A 20,598-nucleotide genomic window follows, 5' to 3' on the forward strand; every position below is an offset into this window, starting at 1 on the left:
AGTTCTCCCCTTCCATCTGGACTGCACTTTTGATTATTCAGTTTTAGAACAACTGTTGGATCACCTTCCCTTACAGTTACCATGAGTGGGTCCACTTCTGAGGAATATAGGTTTATGGAGATATATGCAAACAATATAAAAACAGTGTACAGATACCATGTGTTTTAAGTGCTGGGACTGAACCCAGGGTTCATACACATCAGGCCACTGCTCTGACTGACACCCCCCATTTTGTAATCATATCCTGCTCCCTGAGTAGCTATGATCACAGGCTTGTGCCACCAGGCCTGACCAATATACAAACTTGAACACCTTATTAGAATATATTGATTATATGCAATCATGAATTCCATTATGGCATTTTTTTTTGTGCATCTCATACCTTCTCTCCTCCTTCTCCTGCTGAAACCCCCTCTTTTTCCCCTTCTATTTTCATGGCTTGTTTGGTCTTTAGAGGTTTTGTTATTAATGTTGTTCGGGTTTTTGGAAACTCAATGGATTTCATTAGGGTTGCTTGCAGGAGCAAGGTTGAGGGATTGTGTATAAGAACATAGGTGCCTCACCAGTGGTTATTCCCTTCACTCCCAACCAAAAACTAATGAGTACCCATGAGATCTGCCCACTCCACAACAAGGTGTTGACCAACCCAAGTACACGTGGAGCTCTCAATATGCAAATTATATATAGATATATTTATGTATATACAAATGCACCACACACACACACACACACACACACACACACACACACACACACACAAACATACATGCCCATAGTAGCACATGTGCCAGATGACAAACTATGAAAGTTGATTTTCTCCTCTCTCCATGTGAGTCTCAAGATCAAGTTTAGATAGTGAGGCTTGGTAGCAGTTGCCTTTGCTGACTGAGCCATCTCACTAGTAAAATATGTAAATATCCTGATAGCCTTTTATTTATTTCAAATTTGTGGCTCTTAAGAATTACGCCAGAGTAACACATGTTACGGTCTGTGGTATTCCTTTATTAATTATATTTTGCAGTGAACATTTGTTTGATGTCCTTGAAATGGACATCTTGATTCTTTCTTATCTGCAACAAATTGCAGATAATAAGTTCATGACCATTTTCCCATGCAACACAAACATCTTCCAAGGGCCTGGTTTTATGAAATATGAAATTATACTTAGTTTCATATTTTCTAAATGTTATCCCCAAATAAAAGTTTGGTAGCATCCTAAGCCACTTTCTATTTTAATAGAAGTAATGATAGAGTAACAGCTAAATGTATATTTCCTGGTATATTTAACACACACCCATGTCCACTGCATTTCTTTGACATACTCCACAGGAAGAGGCTCTGAATTAACTCTGTGACAGTAATTACCATTTTGCTGAAATAATGACTCATAACAACCCACTCTGAGACATGTTCTTCAGGTGAGTCAGCGCTGGCTTCTGTTGACCATTTCTTTTGGTCACATCCACCTGAATTTTTCCATGACAGTCTGTAACTTCCCCAGATCAAAATACATGTCACCTATCATTAGACAATTAAACATTTATTTCTACTGGCCTGCTCAGTTAGATGGAAGAGAAGATAATATTTAGGAGTACGACATTGCATGGAGAAGCCACACAGGGTGTATTCCACTCTTGCAGCATCCAGGATGCTGGATGAGTAAGAATATAGAGCATATTCAGAGACATAGGATGCAATTACAGAATTTTCTAAATATCAAGCCATTCTGCTATGATCCTAATTATTTTTGATAGCCATTTATGGGTGTTGGCTTTTGTAAGGGTTCACTTACTGGTCCCATGGCATATTTTTCACCCACCTAGAATGTTCATACAGCCACAGTGCTATCTCCTAGACTGTCCCATGCTTTCACTTGATGGAACTTTCACCTGGGATTTGCATGCACATAAACTATGAGCTGGTCTCCCACGTTACAGGCTTATAGTCAAACACGGAAGCCATGCCTATGACTCCTATGATGGGTGAGACTGAGGGGCTCAATAATGAAAGAAGTAGGTGAATCAGGGTCTTCCTGTAAAACTCCCCTGTCCTAATGTGTTCTTTTCAGCCCCAAACTCTTCCCTTGGATATCTCAGGTCTTGGGTACTTTCTCTCATTTCCCTTTCAAAAATCTGCTATGTCAGGTACACAACAGTGTCACTTGCCGGCACTGCTTCCTGTAGATAGTAGGAGTGACAGTAGCAGTGTTTCCCAGAGGCCACCACTGTCCTGCACGCGTTAGTTAACCTACTTAACCCTGTTAGGGTCATACTTGTATTTCCATTGTCCTGTTTTATAGATAAAGAAATGGAGTAATTTATGGGTTTCATGATTTGCTCTAGATTGCACTGCAGGTACAAGTTAGATGTAGGATTTGAACATAGATTATGTAGGCACAGATCCATAAATCCAGCTATAGTTGGACATCTCTAATTCAAAAATCTGAATTCATGACCCAGCAAGACACTCAAATGTTCTGATTTTTGGATTGGGGATACTTACATAGCGAAGTCTTTGTAGATTTTACACACACGCACACACACACACACACACACACACACCCCAATCCCCAAATCTTAAACACTTGTAGTTCCAAGCATTTGAAATAAGGGATACTCCACCTGCATTGCGGTGGGCTGCTTCCACAGCTTACGTCAGGAATGGTGGTGGTGCAGCTGAGAGGGTTAAAGTTACAGAGATGTATAACGTCCATAGAACGGAGAAAGCAGCCATCGTTTTTCATAATGAAAGTAAAAATGATTAATGATTGCTTATGTGTTTCCCTGAGGAGGTAGGTCAAGTTATAAAAATGTGGGGGAATTGCATCACTCATGGGACAGATCACACATACAAATGACACATTATCATGAAATATATGGCAGGAACACCAGGGTCTCACCTTGTTAAATTTGCCTTATAACAGATGATAGCAATGAAGCCCAGAGCACCCATCTCACATTGCAAGGTCATCCAGCTCATTACTAACAGGGACCAGACCCTTTGAGTCCCTTCTGCCATGCTACTAAATGCAGCCCATGTCACGTCAGTAGAGATCGTGTTGAAGAGTGTGGCACAAATGTCTGTGTCGTATTTGACAGCTAGTCTGTCCATCTTCAAATGTAGATTTCCAGAAGATTATTTTGAAAATGATTTTTTATCTCTAGCAAACCCAGGCCAAAGCAACAAATTCTGTGCTTTTGCTGACCTCGAGCAGAGCTGGATGCTAGGGCTGGAGAAAGTCTTTGACTTGTTTTCTAACAGTGCTGACTAACTCCTGCCGAAACGTGCATTTGCATCTTCATCCAAGTCACCGAAGGTCATTTTAAGATATAATTTATCTATTCATTCATTTGCTTAAATTTTTTTGGAGACAGGGTCTAGCTCTGTATCTCAGCTGGCTTGAAAGTCACTGTGTAGCCCAGAATGTCTTCAAATTCATGGCTTTCCTCTGCTTCAGCCTCCTGAGGGCTGAGATGCAGACATGCACCCCCGTACCTTTCAATCTCTTTATATTTTTTGAAAGACTTTATGGTTTATTCTAAAATTTGGGCATAATTTCACAAAGGAGCATCTTTGTATTTCCATAACCTTATTCATTTGTTCATTCAGAGAAGAAACTTTGAGTGTCCTCTGGGCTGAGGCAGGACAGTAAGCAAGCAGGTCCCCTGAGCTCATGGAATGCACTTTCTGGTAGAGGAGAGAGCAAACAAATAAGTTTCAGATAATGACAAATGCTTGAATTGCAAAATAAAGAGGGCGATGAGAGAAGAACACAAACTCCTGTAAACTGGTGAAGGGAGTTGATCTACACAGGCCTTTCTGAGGAGGTGGCAGCCAAGTGTGGGCCTGAAGGATGCCATGAGTCATAACCCTCAACTAAAATAACACAGTTCATAGCAACATTGCACAAATTTAAGTATTGAAAACAGTTCATTGAAGTGATGGCCTACCTGAAGACTTAGAAAGATAACTAACTATCCTTGAAATAAAGACTTCTATAAGTAGATTGACAAGCACATCTGTGTACAAGTGAAGTAAAGTGTTAAAACCGTTTACCCAACAGCTCAAAGCCACACTTGATGTAGAAGCCTGCAGCATTCAGCTGTCCCCTTTCCCCACATCCCTTCTCCAGTCCAGCTCTAGAAACAGGGGTGGTTTGTTGGCTGGTCAATGTGTGAGTGCCCTGTGTGCTCTGGGGGCTCCCAGTGACGTCACTTTCCTGCTGCAGTGTGACGTGGGAACAGAAAACTGGCAGCGTGTCAACACAGAACTCCCAGTCAAATCTCCTCGCTTTGCTCTGTTCGATTTGGTGGAGGGGAAATCTTACCGCTTCCGCGTCCGCTGTTCCAATTCAGCAGGAGTCGGTGAACCCTCGGAGGCGACAGAAGTGACGGTCGTAGGGGACAAGCTTGGTAAGTGTAGGGTCAGACTGAGCACCTGCGACTTTGCGTTGTGTCAAGAGAAGATCCCAAACCGAGAGTAAAATAGTGTTGTTTTGCTTATGCAAAGTAAACTTCACGAGTTTTACCAGCTAATATAGTTTTCTATGCCCATAGACATTTCATTTACTATTATGCTTCCTAAATAACATTTTGAGCAAAATACATTATAAAACAAAGCCGCTGTATGTTTAACATGATGTGTAAACATTTATGTATGTGTGCTTGTGCATATACAATGGGAACGAAGTATATTAAATGACCTCGAGTTTCATCACCATTTTCTTTCTTACACAGATATCCCCAAGGCCCCTGGAAAAATCATCCCAAGTAGAAACACAGACACCTCAGTGGTGGTTTCCTGGGAGGAGTCCAAAGATGCCAAAGAACTAGTTGGGTACTACATCGAGTCCAGTGTGGTTGGCTCTGGCAAGTGGGAGCCCTGCAACAACAACCCTGTGAAGGGCTCACGGTAATGCGCAAATGTGCTCATGGATGTGGTGTGTGTGGGTATGTGTGGTGTTTATGTGTATGTGTGTGTGTGTGTGTGTGTGTGCATGTGTGTGTGTGGTGTGTTCCAGAATCACTGCAAGCTACATGCAGTATATACATCCAGTGGAAGAATAACCCACGTGGGGTTAGAGAGATGGCTAAGCAGTCAAGTATATACTGCTCTTGCAGAGGACCCAAGTTCATTTCCCACACTAGGTGATTCACCACCACCTGTAACTCCAGCTTCAGGGGTCTGACAGTCTCTTCTGGCCTCCCCAAGAACACATACAGGCACATTCTCCCCCTCCACCACATATACATGTGTACCAGGTACCTTCGTACACAGGCACATTCTCCCCCGCAACCCCACACACATATAGATATTTTATTAATAATAGATATAATTAAAAAACCTTTTTAAGAACATATATACATATTTACTTTAAATAGCCAAATGAATTTAAAGCCGAACATGTCTAATGTAATATATTTGAAAAAAAAAAAGACTTGTAATGTTAAAACATTAAAAGAAACAAACTATTATCTACAAGTTCATTTTATAGTTCTTCTCTGATTCTCTTGATTTTCCTTTTCCATGGTTACTTTCTGGTCTTTCACATACAAAATATTAGACTCCAAGGACCTAACAGGCACTACCAAACATGAATACTTTGGTATTTTTAAGAGAACAGAAAACAGAATATCAGCACATTATTAATTCTGAACATCAACATGATTAAACCCAGGACCGAGCAGATGGAAAATGCCATTGGAAAAATGCCATCAAAACAAGGATGTTCTGAGAGTTTGCCATCTCTTTGTGTCTGTTTTCAATGTGGGGAGAGTAGTTTTTTCTTGCTTTTAATTATTTTCTCAACCAGTTGAGCGTGCTTAATTTAGGACTGACTTGAGAAGTGGTCCCTAGAAAGTGTCTGATGGCCTTGTTGGGCAGCTTCTGTCCTAACCCTTCCAAAGGCCACACATTCCCAGAGGATGAGTGGAACCAGACCCTGAGAGGCTGCAGACCAGCAGAGTCAAGAAAACGCCCCTGTATTCCATCTTTATCTGGGGCATTCAGAAGCCCAAACATCTACTTTCTACAGAAAAGCAGGAGCCAGTGAAGGGCAGACACTGTTGTTACTCATCTTCATACCTGTGATAACTAGTCCAATGTCTACACCTCTAAAGAACTCAGTAAATATTCACCAACCCCAGTTGACCCTAGACTGAAAGGCATGGCTTTCTTTATTAATTATCCAATAAGTGAGTGGGATAGAGTCCTTAGCAGACCCGTTATTTCTTGAAGCTACAGTCTTCAAGGCCGATTTAACGTTACGTTGAATCATGAGCTGCTACTTACAGCTGTGACAGCTGTTAAGGAGGATGGTGATTTTAAATGGGAGCTCACCATGGATTCACACAGTGTTGCTGGATCTTTGTATCTAAATGGTAATTCTGGAAACTATTTTTCACTTCGTGTCAGATTGCAGTGTAATTTCTCAAGTAATGGTTCCTTCCCTGGCACAAAGAAGGTAGCGGTTAGGTGTCAGTGACAGGATTATTAGTACCTTACACTTTAAGTATATGCCTAGCATGGTTACTCATGATATTGTCACCACACCTATTATTTATTAAGTGCCTCCTTTGTTTCAGACCCATTACTGGTATTTTAAATACTAGATAGCTCATCTTTATGCAGAACCAATATGTGGTACTATTATGGTTTCTCTGTTGAACATTTTCTGATGAATGTTCAGGGTAAACCAGAACTCTTTTTTTTTTTTTTTTTTGATGGAGTGGGTTTTAAAAATTGCCCAAATTGCCTTCTTATCTAAGGTTCACATGTTACCTAAGCTCTCATTTTTAAAAAATGAATCTTTTTATAAAGCCAGGCTATTCAGATCACTCAGTTAAGCTGCCAGTCATCTTCCCTAATCCTCCTGGAAAGGCTCTGAACGCTTCCTCTCCTCTTCAGATTTACTTGCCATGGATTGGCGACTGGTCAGAGCTACATTTTCCGGGTCAGAGCAGTGAACGCCGCTGGACTTAGTGACTATTCCCAGGATTCGGAAGCCATTGAAGTCAAAGCTGCTATTGGTAAGCTCCTTTTGTGTAGTTTGGCCGGAGAAAGAAATGAAATTTTTTCCAACTTTCCGTCATCTCCATAAATGGTTTAGAGTCTCTGATTTCACGCCATGGTTCCGCCATTACATGATCATTTTCTCTTCGGCTCCAGTTGACCACTAACCTTCCATAGCTGACATCTTACAGATCTTCATCACTTACCAGCGCCTGTCCATCTGTCGTGCTCTCATCTCCACCATTCCAGTCTCCTCAGACACTGCCCCTTGTCTGAGACTTCATGCTAACTCCATGTTCATCCCGGGACCTGGCAGATCGTCCCCCTTCCGTGAAGCGGTACATCGCCATAACGCTATCATCTTGTACCTAAAAGCCATTTCATCTGCAGCAGAGCTTGGCTTCTTTCTCCTAACAGCACATTACCATGCTTCTTAAAAATGCCTCTAAAGTTCATGCAAGACACATGTGGCTGCTTATTCACATACTTCATCTGTTTGCAAACTAACAGAATAACTCCATCAATAAGGTCATTATATGTATACGTGTGTTATACCTCCCAATCTTGGATAGAGTTGGGGAAGGGACCCAGCTACTTCGGAAAAACAAAAACAAAATCTGTAATATGCTAACGCATTAATAGAACTATCTGATTCTGTATCTCAGTGATAAGGCACACAGTTATGACGTGGAAAGCCCCAATACCACTGTAAAAAGATTAAGCACGTGCGATGGTGCGTACCTATAATCGCAACAGCTGGGGAAGGTGAAGCAGGAGGATTGAAAAGTCAAGGTCATCCTGGGCTACATAGCAAGACCCTGCCTCAAAATCCAAAGCAATAGAACACCCAGGACAAAAACCAGATTTAACGTTAGTTTTCTTCTTTGGCATTAGTTTAAGGCAGACAGTGCAGACATGTTCTTTTGGGGGTTGGGAGGTACAGTTCCTTACTGTTGCACTAACAGTCCTGATTCTGTCATGCAGTTAGGATCTTTAATATTGTGTCTCATGCACTTTGTGGTCCTTTCTCTATTATGTTAAATATTAGAGCATATTACCTCTCAAGAATTTGGTTTTTTTTCCCCTTTATAAACTAAAACCCTTTGGGTTCTGCAAATAGAAATGGTTCCTGTTCCGTCTGTGGTTTCTTCTTTTTCCCGAAAATATGGAGAAGTTGAAATGTTCCCTGGCGTAAATTCTGTTAAACTAAGATTGTTTTTCGCTCTGCTTGCAGTCCTAATGCTTCTGTTTGTTCTATTACTCAAGAGTAACCTGTATGGGGTCTGTCTCACATCGTTTCTGTTGTTGTCTGGTGACTGTAGGGGGAGGAGTCTCTCCAGATGTGTGGCTTCAACTGAGTGATGCGCCTGCTGGACTAACAGACCCCAGGGGGGGCGTGAATGGAGCCTCCCCACCAACCTCTCAAAAAGATGCTTTGCTCAGTAGCAAACCTAACACACCTTCACCACCCAGTAGCCCTCCCAGCCCGGGCCAGGCAGAAGTGAGTAAAGTAAGTGAATCAGTTCAGGAGGAACTCAGCCCGCCATCACAGAAGGCAGCTCCCAAGGAGCAAAGTAAATCTGAGTCCCCGAAAAAGAAGAAGGACCCAGTAGGTGAGAACTGCCAAGTCCAGCTCTTCATCTGTCTCCATCAGTGTCCTCACCTCTCATTGTCCAGATCATATGCTTCATCCGTGTTTGTTCCTTATTTGTTGGTTCTGAATTTTATGTTTCTATTAGCCATTCAGCATGCTTTCATCTAATACACTATCAAAGTTGCCATGTGGGATTGGCTTGTATGCATTATTTCTTAGCCTTCGCAATGACAAAATGTTTACAGGACTGTTTGACAGAGGAGGACTTAGCCAGGAAGATACCCCAGGCCTAGACATGAGGGTAGAAGGACTTGATCAATCAGGTTGTGTGAAGCTGAGTGATCTTGACATGAGTTCTTTGGCATACTCATGCTCAGAACAGGTAGAGGAGAATATTTCATGAGGAAGTGACAGTGTCCCAAAGTCAGAGTTATTAATCTCCATTGTTCAACCTCAGGTTTTTAAGTGATCATTCATCTTTCATTCAAATCTCTAGTTCTCAGCAGCTGTGAACAGTTCAGAATGGTATTATAGCCATAGAGAATTGCATTCCACAGAGAAACTACATGCCATGAAGGGACTCACGGAAGATGGTTTATTAGAAAGCTAAACACGAGCTGGTTGGATGCTGTGGGTTACGTGTGTGTTCTAGGAGACGATGCATCACATAAAAGTGCTGATGAATTTTAACTGCTCCTGTCCATTCCTCGTCTCTAGCCCACCCAGCTTTCATACCTCCTCTACTTTTTTGTTTTGAACCCTTATTCGTCCCATTAACTAAGAAGAAATGGAATAGTCACTTAAGGGTACATCCTCATAAGTGCTCTGAAATAGAAGATATAGAGAAAAGGCGTGTGTGTGTGTGTGTGTGTGTGTGTGTGTGTGTGTGTGTGTGTGTAGAGAGAGAGGGGGGAGAGAGGGAGAGAAATGACTTTATTTTAAAGGTTTTCTTTGTTCTGAAAGTTGTTTTGAATAGGAATGTGATAATTTCTGTAACTCTTATAATCCAAACAAATCCTTGGGAATTCCTTTGATGTCCTGCATATCTAGATAGACTTCTTGCTATGACTGTTACCTTTCTTTCTTCACTGAAAATTATCATTTCAGTGGCCAAACGTAAAGTGGACCTTCAAATCATGTAACTGTTCAAGGAGTTTTGAAATAGCCTTCAATTTTTTTTTTTCTAGCTAGGCAGCAGCAAATGCAGTGACCGCTACATAGTGTTGTGTGCTATGTAAAACATTCTAACATCAGGAATTTAAAATCCTAGAAGTTTAAAATGCTGTGATAAACATGCATCTACCAAGAGAAAGTCATGCCTTGTGCTATAGAATATTTTTTAAAGGTGTGTTTAACTGAGATCCAGGATATTTTCCTGACTGGAGTATACACACAGTCTCCCAGGGTAAGTGTACATGAATATAAAACCATTTGGAACTGTATGGAGATGCCAAGTAAACAAACTGATATGGAAACCAAGATATGTACACATTCTGTTACCATTAGAGATCAAATTAAAACAAAACCACAAAAAAGTGTAGATCTTGAGGGAAACATTTCTTCCTATGGGAAAAAGATCATTTTCTGAGGACATAGCATTTCACCAGATGAGTTTTTTAAAACTCAGTTTAATGATTTCAGTACACTTTCTCAATGTCTATTTTTTTTCTCATACACCAAGTCAGGTGCCAAGTTTCAGATCAATCACACATTTTCATTGTATACGACATCGAGTGCCCTCCTATGTGGCACCAGGTAAGCATGGTGGATGTGTACAGAATTCTGAATGCATTTTCCTCTTACGAGCTATTTACATTGCAACAGCGGCACCATCTCCACCCTATGACATCATTTGCCTTGAAAGTTTTCGGGACTCAATGGTTCTTGGATGGAAGCAACCGGACACAACTGGAGGGGCGGAGATCACGGGCTATTACGTGAACTACCGTGAGGTAACTGGTGGGGTGCCCGGAAAATGGAGAGAAGCCAACATCAAGGCCGTCAGCGACGCCGCGTACAAGGTAGGCCAGCCCGTGTCTCTGTGGTGTGATACGTCCTGTGAATGAGACTGTGCGTGCATGTGCACACCCAGCACCTGCTAAAGGGTTTCTGTCATTTTGCCAGTGTTCATCGTCAACCCTGGCATGACAATTTTTGTGAAAAATATCCTTGGTAGGTAAGATTAGTATGGCTAGCCAAGCGGGGCTTACTAATTCTGATTCATACATGTAAGCATGATTTTTTTAGAATATTTACCACAAAATGTGCATTTATTACGAAACTGGTATTTTCTTTCAAGCTTAGAAAACATCAGTAATTATGTCACTAGCTTCAGACATTGCTAGATCCTATAAGTCTGGATTTTTTTTTTTAATTTTCACAGTTAAAATCCTGATGGCATGACTAGCTTACTTGGCCCTCCCACACCTTGTGGTGTGCTCCCTTTAACAGTGGCTCTTATGGCCAGGAAAGAGAGCACATGTCTCCTGTTGGGGAGGCCTCTACTCCTCAGCCTATCACAGACCCCAGCGGCTCTCTCTCTGTTGGCACAGCTGTTGATCTTTGTTAGCGCATCACCTGCGAGACCCAGGTACTGACTCCCCAGCACTCACAGACACCCACCCAGTGAAAGTCCAGAACAAGGCCAGACCAGGCCCGGAGGAAACAGCTCACCTTGAAGTCAATGCCACACTCTTTCTATTTAACATTTGACATTTATGAAATATCACACACACAGATCAGGCATGGTAATGCAAAAATAGTTCTGTTTTTGCTTTGTGTCACAAGTTTTCATTATGTGGCCCAGGCTAATCTCAAACTTCTAATCCTACTCCTCACCCTCCAAAGTACTACTATTACAGGCTTGCACCACCACACCCAACCACAAAGCTGTATCCTTAAAATTCTTCCATGTTGCTATGTACAGCTTTATTTTTATTACATACGGTGCTCCACCATGTGACTGTACCACAATGTGCCCCCCATTCCCTCATTGATTGCTGTGTGGGCCATTTAACGGTTTTCAGCCACATCACACAATATGTGTAGAGTCTCTGCTCTGCGTCTTGACCCACATTTGGCTATTCAGACATTCTCAGTTTTGATAACTGGAGTGTCAAATGCATTTGAACATCTTTTCCTGTATATAGGCTTCATTTTTATATCCTCTCCTCTAGCATGTCCACTCATAGTTTTGACCATTTTCCTCATGGCTTTCTTACTGACTTGCAGCGACCTTTATTGTTGTAAACATAATCAGTGATCTTGGTGCCTTTTTGAAGAGAGGCCTCCTTTATGCCAGGATCACAGAAGTTCTGCACTTGGTTCTGCTCTAGAGCAGCTGTTCTCAACCTGTGGGTCGGGAACCCCTTTGGGGTCAAACTACCCTTTCACAGGGGTCCTAAGACCATCTGAAAACACAGATACTTACATTATGGTTCACAACAGTAGCAAAATTAGTTATGAAATAGCAATGAAATAATTTTACGGTTGGGGGTCACCACAACATGAGGAACTATATTAAAGGGTTGCAGCATTAGGAAGGCTGAGAAGCACAGGTCTAGAGGTTTTACAGCCACTTATATTTCAGTCATTAGTTCCCCTTTGAAGTTTGTGTGTGTTGTGAGCGCAGGGTCAGAATTGATTGTCTCCCAGTGGAGACACAGCCGAGTCAGAACCACCTCATGAAATTCATCCTTTGCCCATGATTCTTCTTCGTATTTGTGTCTCTCCTTGTGTTCTGTTCCGCTACAGTTCATCCAACACTGAACTAATGTCCCACTAACCACTTATTACTGTTTCCAGCAAACAACCGCATTCTCCCATTTCATTAACTGTTCAGGGTCATTTTTAGCGCTTGACGCTTTGATATAAATTATGGAATTATGTTTCTACTAAGTTTTGCCAAAAAACAAGACAAAGGATAAGGAAAATAATAAACTAAAACCTATTAGAATTCTGGTGGAGAGTGCATAGAATTTATCAGTAAGTTGAGTAATTAACACATTAAATATATTGATTCTTCTAACCCACGAGCATTAGTGTTTTTCTCCATTTATTTTTGTCGGGAGAGGGTCATACTTGAGGAGGTAAGAGGACAACTCACAGAGGTAAAAAAATACAAATAACATATACTGATTTTACATATGGCTGTTTTAGTTTTTGTTAATTTAAAAATTAATTTATAAGTCCTTTGGGAATCGCTTTAGAAATAGTCCTATCGAATGCAAATAATATATTTACTTCTTCACATCCAAATTTTACACTTTATGCTTCATTTTCTTGCACTACTTTCTATCTGAGGCCTTTAACGCAGTGTTGAGTAGATGTGGTCATGTTGTCATTCTAGACAGGATCCTGGGTTTTGGTTGGTTGGTTGTTTTATTTTTTGATACAAGGTCTTACTCTGTAACGACACTGGCCTAGGTTGCAGCAATCCTCCTGCCTCACAGTCATCCTGCTGGGGTTATAGCCACATGGCACCACACCGTATTTTCTTGTTTTGTTTGTGAAGTGCTAAGGCTGGAAGCCAGGGCCTCAATCACGCCAGAGAAGCACTTGATCACTGACCGCAGCACCAGTCCTTGTCGCTATAATAAAAACATTCCAACATCATCATTATATTTACTATAGTTGTTTCATAGCCAGCATTAGCAGAAGGAGGAAAGTTTTGCATAGTCCTTGTTTGTTAAAATAAATTCAAATTATTAAAAAAGGGAGTTGTCATACATTATTTCTCCTTTAATTTTAATGTGATATAGTCAAGTGATTGACTAAAAGCAGTCGGTGTTCCTTTGACATTCTTTGTACCTACTTTCATCTGTACCTGGATTTCATTGCTAATCATCCCCCAAACTGCTCGCTGCAGTGTTAATGAATGAGATTATCCTGAAACTAAATAGAATTCGACACCAGTGAATAATATGAACAGTGTATAGGAAAGGAAAATTGTGGGATCATCTCACAAGAAAACCTGCTCATTTAAAACGTTGCTATATGTATTTTTAAGGTGACCTTATTAGATGAATACAAAGTGAGTCTTTAGTGCCAATGGTAAGTTTTGCCTTAAAGGCTGTGTTTGCAATTATTAATGACAATGTATACATTTTCTTTTAGTTGATGCTTACATGGCACATTACTTTTCATCATTTAGTTTAACATTTAAACGTCATTTAATCAATCTTTCTGTAATGTTTTTTTTTTTTAATGTATCTTTTGGAAGTAGCACCCTAGCACTCTGGAAGTGAGGGCAGCAAGATCAGGAGTTCAAGACCAGCCTGGGCTATAATGAGACTCTGTCTAAAAAACATAGTTCCCTTGGCCTGACAGTTTATATTTTATATCATTTAGAAATATTTAACCTTATTTTAACCTTACTACATATTTTTTAACCTAATCACCTAATTATGTACGTTCTACTTGATCTTTCTGTCATGTGCATTTTTCTGTTCTTTATTGACTACCTTTGATTATTTATTAATTTTGTGTGTGCCCACCTGTCTGGAGGTCAGAGAACACTTGCAGGAGTTATGTCTCTTCCCATCCTGTGGCTGCTGGGGATTGAACTCAGGGTATCAGGCTTGGCAGCATCTTTATGCACTGAAATATTGTACTGGCTCTGAATATAGTTTAAAAATCATTTCATTTCCTCCTACTCTGCCTTGAAAGATATATCCTATGATTTGGGGTTGATTTCTTATGGCTGGATGAACAAATGTAGAATTTGGTGTTATTCCCTTTGTTTTACCCTCATCTCAGAAACATAAAACCTTAAAATATTTTAATCCCTTTACCCTCTTCCTAGTTTATATGCTGCTGTATTTTATTGACTTGTGCTTTTTAATATTATTAGTTACCCGGGTCTTTGGTTTGTTTCTGGTTTGTCTTGTTGTTTTGTTGGTGGTATCTTTTGAGATAGAGCCCTGGCTGTTCTGGAACTTACTATCTAGCCCAGAAAGGCCTCAAACTCACAGAGATCCACTTAACTCTGCCTCCCACGTGCTGAGATTAAAGTTGTGCGACATCATACCTAGCACAATTACTTTTTTTTGAAGTTTATTTTTATATATGTGTATGCCAAGAGAGGGCATCTGATTCCCTGGAACAGAAGTAACAGGAGGCTGTTCTTTAGGCTACAAACAGGAATGTGATTATAAAAGGGTGTGACTTACAGGGGGTCACTCTAGGATAGAGCCAACACAAAAAGTAAATAAGTTCAATGTTAAACACATGTAATAAAACTAGATCACCATAGGATATATTTGTGACACAGAGTTAAATAAATAAAATGCTGAACAACTGCTTGTGATGTTATCAATGTTATAGATTAGCAATTTGAAGGAAAACACAGTGTACCAGTTCCAAGTGTCAGCCATGAACATCGCTGGGCTGGGAGCACCCTCTGCAGTGAGTGAGTGTTTCAAGTGTGAAGAATGGACCATTGCTGTTCCAGGTAAAGTGCGAACTGTGTCCTCCAACAAAATCTACGTGTTGTAATTAACTGAAGTACTACCTGGATGACATTTAAGAGACAAGAACATGCTTGCTATAGTTACCTCAAATATTTTATGATAGCATTAAATAATAGATAAAAGATAGTTAGAAATGTAAACTTGAAAATATATTACTCGCCAGGCAGTGGTGGCTCACGCCTTTAATCCCAGCACTTGGGGAGGCAGAGACAGGCAGATCTCTGTGAGTTTGAGGCCAGCCTGGACTACAGAGTGAGTTCCAGGAAAGGTGCAAAACTACACAGAGAAACCATGTCTCGAAAAACCAAAAAAAAAAGAAAGAAAGAAAATATATTCCTTATTCTCCTATTTCAACTAAAACCCATAGCTGCCATTGCTCAGCCTCTGTTTGGAGGACTGACAGAATCACAGTTTGAGTGCCAAGTGAGCACTTGGAAGGACTTCTGAACTTTTCATTTGTCTCTTAAAGGCCACTTGAGAGCATCAGTTCATATCCCACAGCATATTTATTTCCAGAACCATTTCCTGCATCCTTCACTGCTGTTCTGCTCTGAAGTACTCATCTATCAACACCTAGGTCTTCATAGTGTTATCAAGTTACTTGGTTTCTGTGGACTGTCTGCTAACTGCCCTAAGAGGGATTGGAATCAGTGATGACTTGTCCACCCAAGAACAGCCTGAGGGATGCTTGATCCAGCTCCAAGAAACATCTGGGCATGGCCTTGACCACCTGTGCTCAATGAGTTGTTGCACAGCAGCTGTAGAAAGTTGCAGTGGCTACAACATGCCTGCTTTCAGGAGACTGGTAGATTTCTATAGAGAAGACCAGCAGACGAGTCAGCTGAGACACCCTCGATGTGGCTGTGAATGTAATCCTAGTGAGTCTCCTCATGCACACTGACTTCTGCTGCTCTCTCTCCCCGACTCAGGACCACCGCACAGCCTGAAGCTCAGCGAAGTCAGGAAGAACTCCCTGGTTCTCCAGTGGAAGCCTCCAGTCTACTCAGGGCGGACTCCAGTCACTGGTTACTTTGTGGACCTGAAGGAAGCCAGCGCCAAAGATGACCAATGGCGAGGTCTCAATGAGGCAGCCCTTGGGAACACATATCTGAGGGTAAGAGGATGCCCTAGGATTTACAGCAGGCCTTTTCTCTCTCTCTCTCTCTCTCTCTCTCTCTCTCTCTCTCTCTGTTTTTGTTTTTGTTTTTTCGAGACAGGGTTTCTCTGTGTAGCTTTGTGCCTTTCCTGGATCTCGCTCTGTAGACCAGGCTGGCCTCGAACTCACAAAGATCCGCCTGCCTCTGCCTCCCGAGTGCTGGGATTAAAGGCATGCGCCACCACCGCCCGGCAACCTTTTCTCTCTAAAAAGGAAAACTACTAATACTAAGCTAACATAATCAGAATCAATTTCATAGATTGGGCTCCTGGTAAGATTCCATCTACTTGGCAGTAATTAAGGCTGGGAAATTTTTTGATGCTTGAAATTGTTTGGTGACATTTCACCTGAATTCCTTAATCCACTTTGAGTGGCGTCCACCAGCTCCCTCCTCCCTCTTCTTCCCCTCTTTGCTTTGACATTCCCTCTCAGAGTTTTTGCTCTGCACAATCTTACAACATTACTGCTCATTGCTACCCCGCAAAGGTGATTCTCATTCTCCTCCCACCATTTTTGACAGTGGCCTTTTCATGGAGGGTGCTCTTTTCACAGATTCACACTGGCACTGCTGTATCTGCAGGCTCTCTGGAGTCATGCCCTGGCTCACTTGGCTTCCTCAGGCATGCCTGCGCTCGCATGAACGCTCGGAGCTTGCCAGAATGGGTTCACTCCACTCTTGACCTTCGCCTCACCTTTTCCATACCACTGCCTCCAGTCTCCCTGCGCGTGCTTGCTGAACCTGGGCCTCGCTGACACACAGATGCTGTTTGGAAGCAACAGGTCCTCTCGGCTGTGTTGGCTGGGAGCCGCAAAAGAATGTTTTCCCTTGGGGTGGGGACAGATAGAGTGCCTGAAGACCCTAAATCCATAGTAGGGCAAGGATTATGATTCCATAGCCTATAGCTTTATTAGGCTGACTAAGCCACAACCACTCAAAATTTGCATACTGCATTCATAGCAAACAGTTCATAGCCGTGTTGATAATTAGAGAGTGTGAGACAGGAGTGGATGGAAGAAGACAGAACATAATTCCTGTTTAGATTAGAGGAAAGGAAAGGAAGTCTAAGGGTGTGGATGCATAGATTATGAGTTAGTCATGGTGTTGTTCTTGTGTTGGGGAGTAATGGAAGAGTGCAGATGTATTTCTGTCTCAACACTGACTAGACTCTGAAATGTAGGTTACTTCCTTGTGTCACAGAAACCCAGCTCACAGCTACTCATCACCTATGTGCCAGGTACAGATGTGACAGGCACCTGGTGACTGGTCTGTTTTTATCACAAGAAAATGTTCCTGTTCCTTTCTTGGCATTATTTCTCAATATAGAATTTGAAATATATTGAACTCTGCATTTAGCCTGTGCCCTAGTTCAAGTTCACTTACAGACTGAGCTTATTTCAATTTTGAAATTATTTCTGAAAATTCATTATCTCAAGTAGGTGTGGTGGCAAGCCTGTAATCCTAGCACTTGGTAGACAAGCAAGAAAACCATGAGTTCAAGGTCAGCCTCCACTAAGTAGTAAGTCCCAGGCTGGCCTGGTCTATACAAGACCTTGTTTCATAAACAAAACAAAGAAGCAAAGTTCATTAGCTCCAGGGAGAGCTATCACTATATAATAATATTCTGCTGCCATCAGAACCCAATCCAACAGTTAGATTTAAAACCTAACAGCAAAAGCATAGCTAGTCTACATTCATAGTCACATGTAGATATAACAGTCTTATTAAATAAGAAACACAGAGCCAAATGCAGAGTTAAAAGCCCAAGAGGTCTGAGCAGTAGCTAAGAGCTGAGACTAAAACCAACCGCCTTCTTACCCCTCACTGCCACTGCCGCCCTTCCCCTGCCAAAGAAACCTACTTCCTGTGTCTCGGTCTTTTTATTGACTTTCTGTTCTGCCCTCTCATTGGGTGTAAACCCAACCACATGACCACCTCGTCACTGCCTGTCTATACAGACCTCCAGGTCTTCTATGGTTGGTATTGAGATTAAAGGCGTGTGTCTCTATGCTGGTGGTGTCCTTGAACACACAGAGATCTGCCTGTCATGTGATTGGGATTACGGGCGTGTGCTACCACTGCCAGACTTCTGCTATCTATGGCTTGCTATTAGCTCTGACTCCCAGGCAGCTTTATTTATTAACATACAAATAAAATCATATTTCAGCACAAATAAAATAGCACCATAGTCACAAAGGCTTTATTTATTGACTACATGTTCCCTAGCACTGTTGAGTTTGAATCAAATTTAGAGTGTTGGTCTCTACCACAGCATCAGGGGAGAAATTACACCTCCTGGGTATAATAAATTCCTTCCTAAAAACAACTCTTTTAAACTATATGTTTTAAAAATAAAAGAATTTTGATAAATAATATTAACAGCGTTGTTAATACTAGGAACGATAACAGCACAGAGCCCAAACCAACTCACACATTTATGAAACATGTTCTTAGCGACCATCTTGATTATTTAAAACTGAGAGGGCTGGGGAAACTCTCTGCCATGCAGGGGACCCAGGTTCAGAGCCCAACATTTACATGGCCACTCATGGCCATTTGTAACTCCAGATCCCAGGGACCTGATGTCCTCTTCTGGCCTTCACAGGCAAGGATATAGTGCACAAACATACCTGCAGGCAAAATACTCACACACATAAAAGTTTAAGAACCAAGGAACAAAAAACCCCTGGTCTTGAGGCTGATACTTTGCCAAGCTCAGCAAGTTAAAGCCCTTGCTGCCAAGCTTGGCAATCTGAGGTCAGTCCCCAGACCCCACGTGGTGGAAGGAGAGAGCTGGTGCTCACAGGTTGTCCTCTGACTTCTACATGTGTGCCGTGGCATGGCTGGTATCCCTGCCCCATTGTGCATAGACAACAATAATAAATAATTTTTAAAATCAAGGATGTAGAATATTTTTTAAAAGATTTATTTACTTACTATGTACATCGGGGTTTTTACCTGCACGTATGTCTGTGTGAGGATGCCAGATTCCCTGGAATTGGAGTTACAGGCAGTTGTGAGCTGCCATGTGGGTGCTGGGAATTGAACCCGGGTCCTTTGGAAGAGCAGCCAGTGCTCTTAACCTATGAGCCATCGCTCCAGCCTGGATGTAGGATATTTTTAATTATTTTTGTTAGCATGCAAAGTAATGGGTTTCACTGTAGCATTTTAAAACACATATGTCATTCTCCTTTGTTCTTAGCCTCCTCCCAGCTCCCTCTGCTTCCTCTCCCCACGCCCTATTGCTGGCTCCTGCCTCTTCCTGTGAAGTCCCCCCTTCCACTTTCATATCCCATAAATTCCATTAGCCTCTCTTCTTCCCCTTCTCCTTCCCTTGAGGGTTTCCCCTCTCCCTTCATAGTTCCTCTTCTACTCTTATGTTCTCTGTATGTAAACATTTAAATTTGTGTCCCATGTGTGAGATGAAGCAAGGCCCTTGTCTTTTTGAGACTTGCATATTTCATTAGCCCAGTGAGCTCCAGTTCCACCCCCATTTTCATGAAAATTTTATAATTTCATTCTTTCCAGCTGAATAAAATTCCATTGTATAAATGTATCAAATTTCCTTTATCAATTCTACTGTTGATGGACATATGGGCTGGTTCTCTAAGAGAGTGTAGAATTTTAATACACTTTGATTATTCACAAGTTTTTTTAAATTCACAGTTATATTAGTCTCCTGTCTATTTAGTGAGAAATAGACATTAAATTTACAGGGACAATGTTTGTTTATGTTTTAGTCCTGTAATATACTTTTAATTTTAATTTTATTTTATGTAAATAAGTGTTTTACTGCATGTATGTATGTGCACTGTGTGTATGCCTAGTGCCCATGGAAGCCAGAAGAGTGTGTCAGATCCCCTGGAACTGGAGTTACAAACAGTTGAGGGCTGCTATGTGGGTGCTGGGAATTGAACCCGGGTCCTCTAGAGGAGCAGCCAGTGCTCTGAGCCATCTCTCCAGCATCTGTAATGTACTTTTGAGCAAATGCAAAATGTCTTTTTGCTAAGGGAATCACTGCAAGGTGTGTAACGTAAATGCTATTTTGAACTCTTTGTATTTTACCTTTTGGACCAAAGAAGAAGGCAGCTAACTCATCCAAAGTACGCACACATTTCAGAAACATGTTACATGATTTTGGAGGTGCTTAAATTATTTGAGAGGGAATGTGAGAAGGAAGGGCTGGCAGGGATTTTAGCAACTTTGACAGCTGGTCCACAGAGAGGCAAGACCAAAGTCAAAGCCACCTGAACGACATAGGCCAGCTCTAGAGCACAAGCCCTGTTTCCTTGGTGCTGTGTGATTAATGATACCTGCAGAGGAAGAACACACCTGTTTATGTGACGTAAGACATACATTACTTCTAAAC

At 41.5% G+C, this 20,598-nt stretch overlaps 1 protein-coding gene across 4 annotated transcripts in view; it reads left to right on the plus strand.

Annotated features, from left to right (window-relative positions):
- Myom1 (myomesin 1) overlaps positions 1–20,598 on the plus strand; it is a 119,464-nt gene that overhangs the window by 58,360 nt on the left and 40,506 nt on the right. For 2 of the 4 annotated variants that reach the window (XM_037210185.1, XM_028874076.2), the window contains 7 exons: positions 4,229–4,412; positions 4,737–4,911; positions 6,907–7,028; positions 8,334–8,624; positions 10,430–10,626; positions 14,930–15,056; positions 16,005–16,189. In XM_037210185.1, coding sequence (XP_037066080.1) covers positions 4,229–4,412; positions 4,737–4,911; positions 6,907–7,028; positions 8,334–8,624; positions 10,430–10,626; positions 14,930–15,056; positions 16,005–16,189 — 1,281 coding nt within the window. The remainder of the gene's footprint in view (positions 1–4,228; positions 4,413–4,736; positions 4,912–6,906; positions 7,029–8,333; positions 8,625–10,429; positions 10,627–14,929; positions 15,057–16,004; positions 16,190–20,598) is intronic. The other 2 variants (XM_028874074.2, XM_028874075.2) reach the window with 1 other exon arrangement.

This window comes from Peromyscus leucopus, chromosome 13 (assembly GCF_004664715.2).
Source record: "Peromyscus leucopus breed LL Stock chromosome 13, UCI_PerLeu_2.1, whole genome shotgun sequence".
In the NCBI taxonomy this organism is placed as follows: domain Eukaryota; kingdom Metazoa; phylum Chordata; class Mammalia; order Rodentia; family Cricetidae; genus Peromyscus; species Peromyscus leucopus.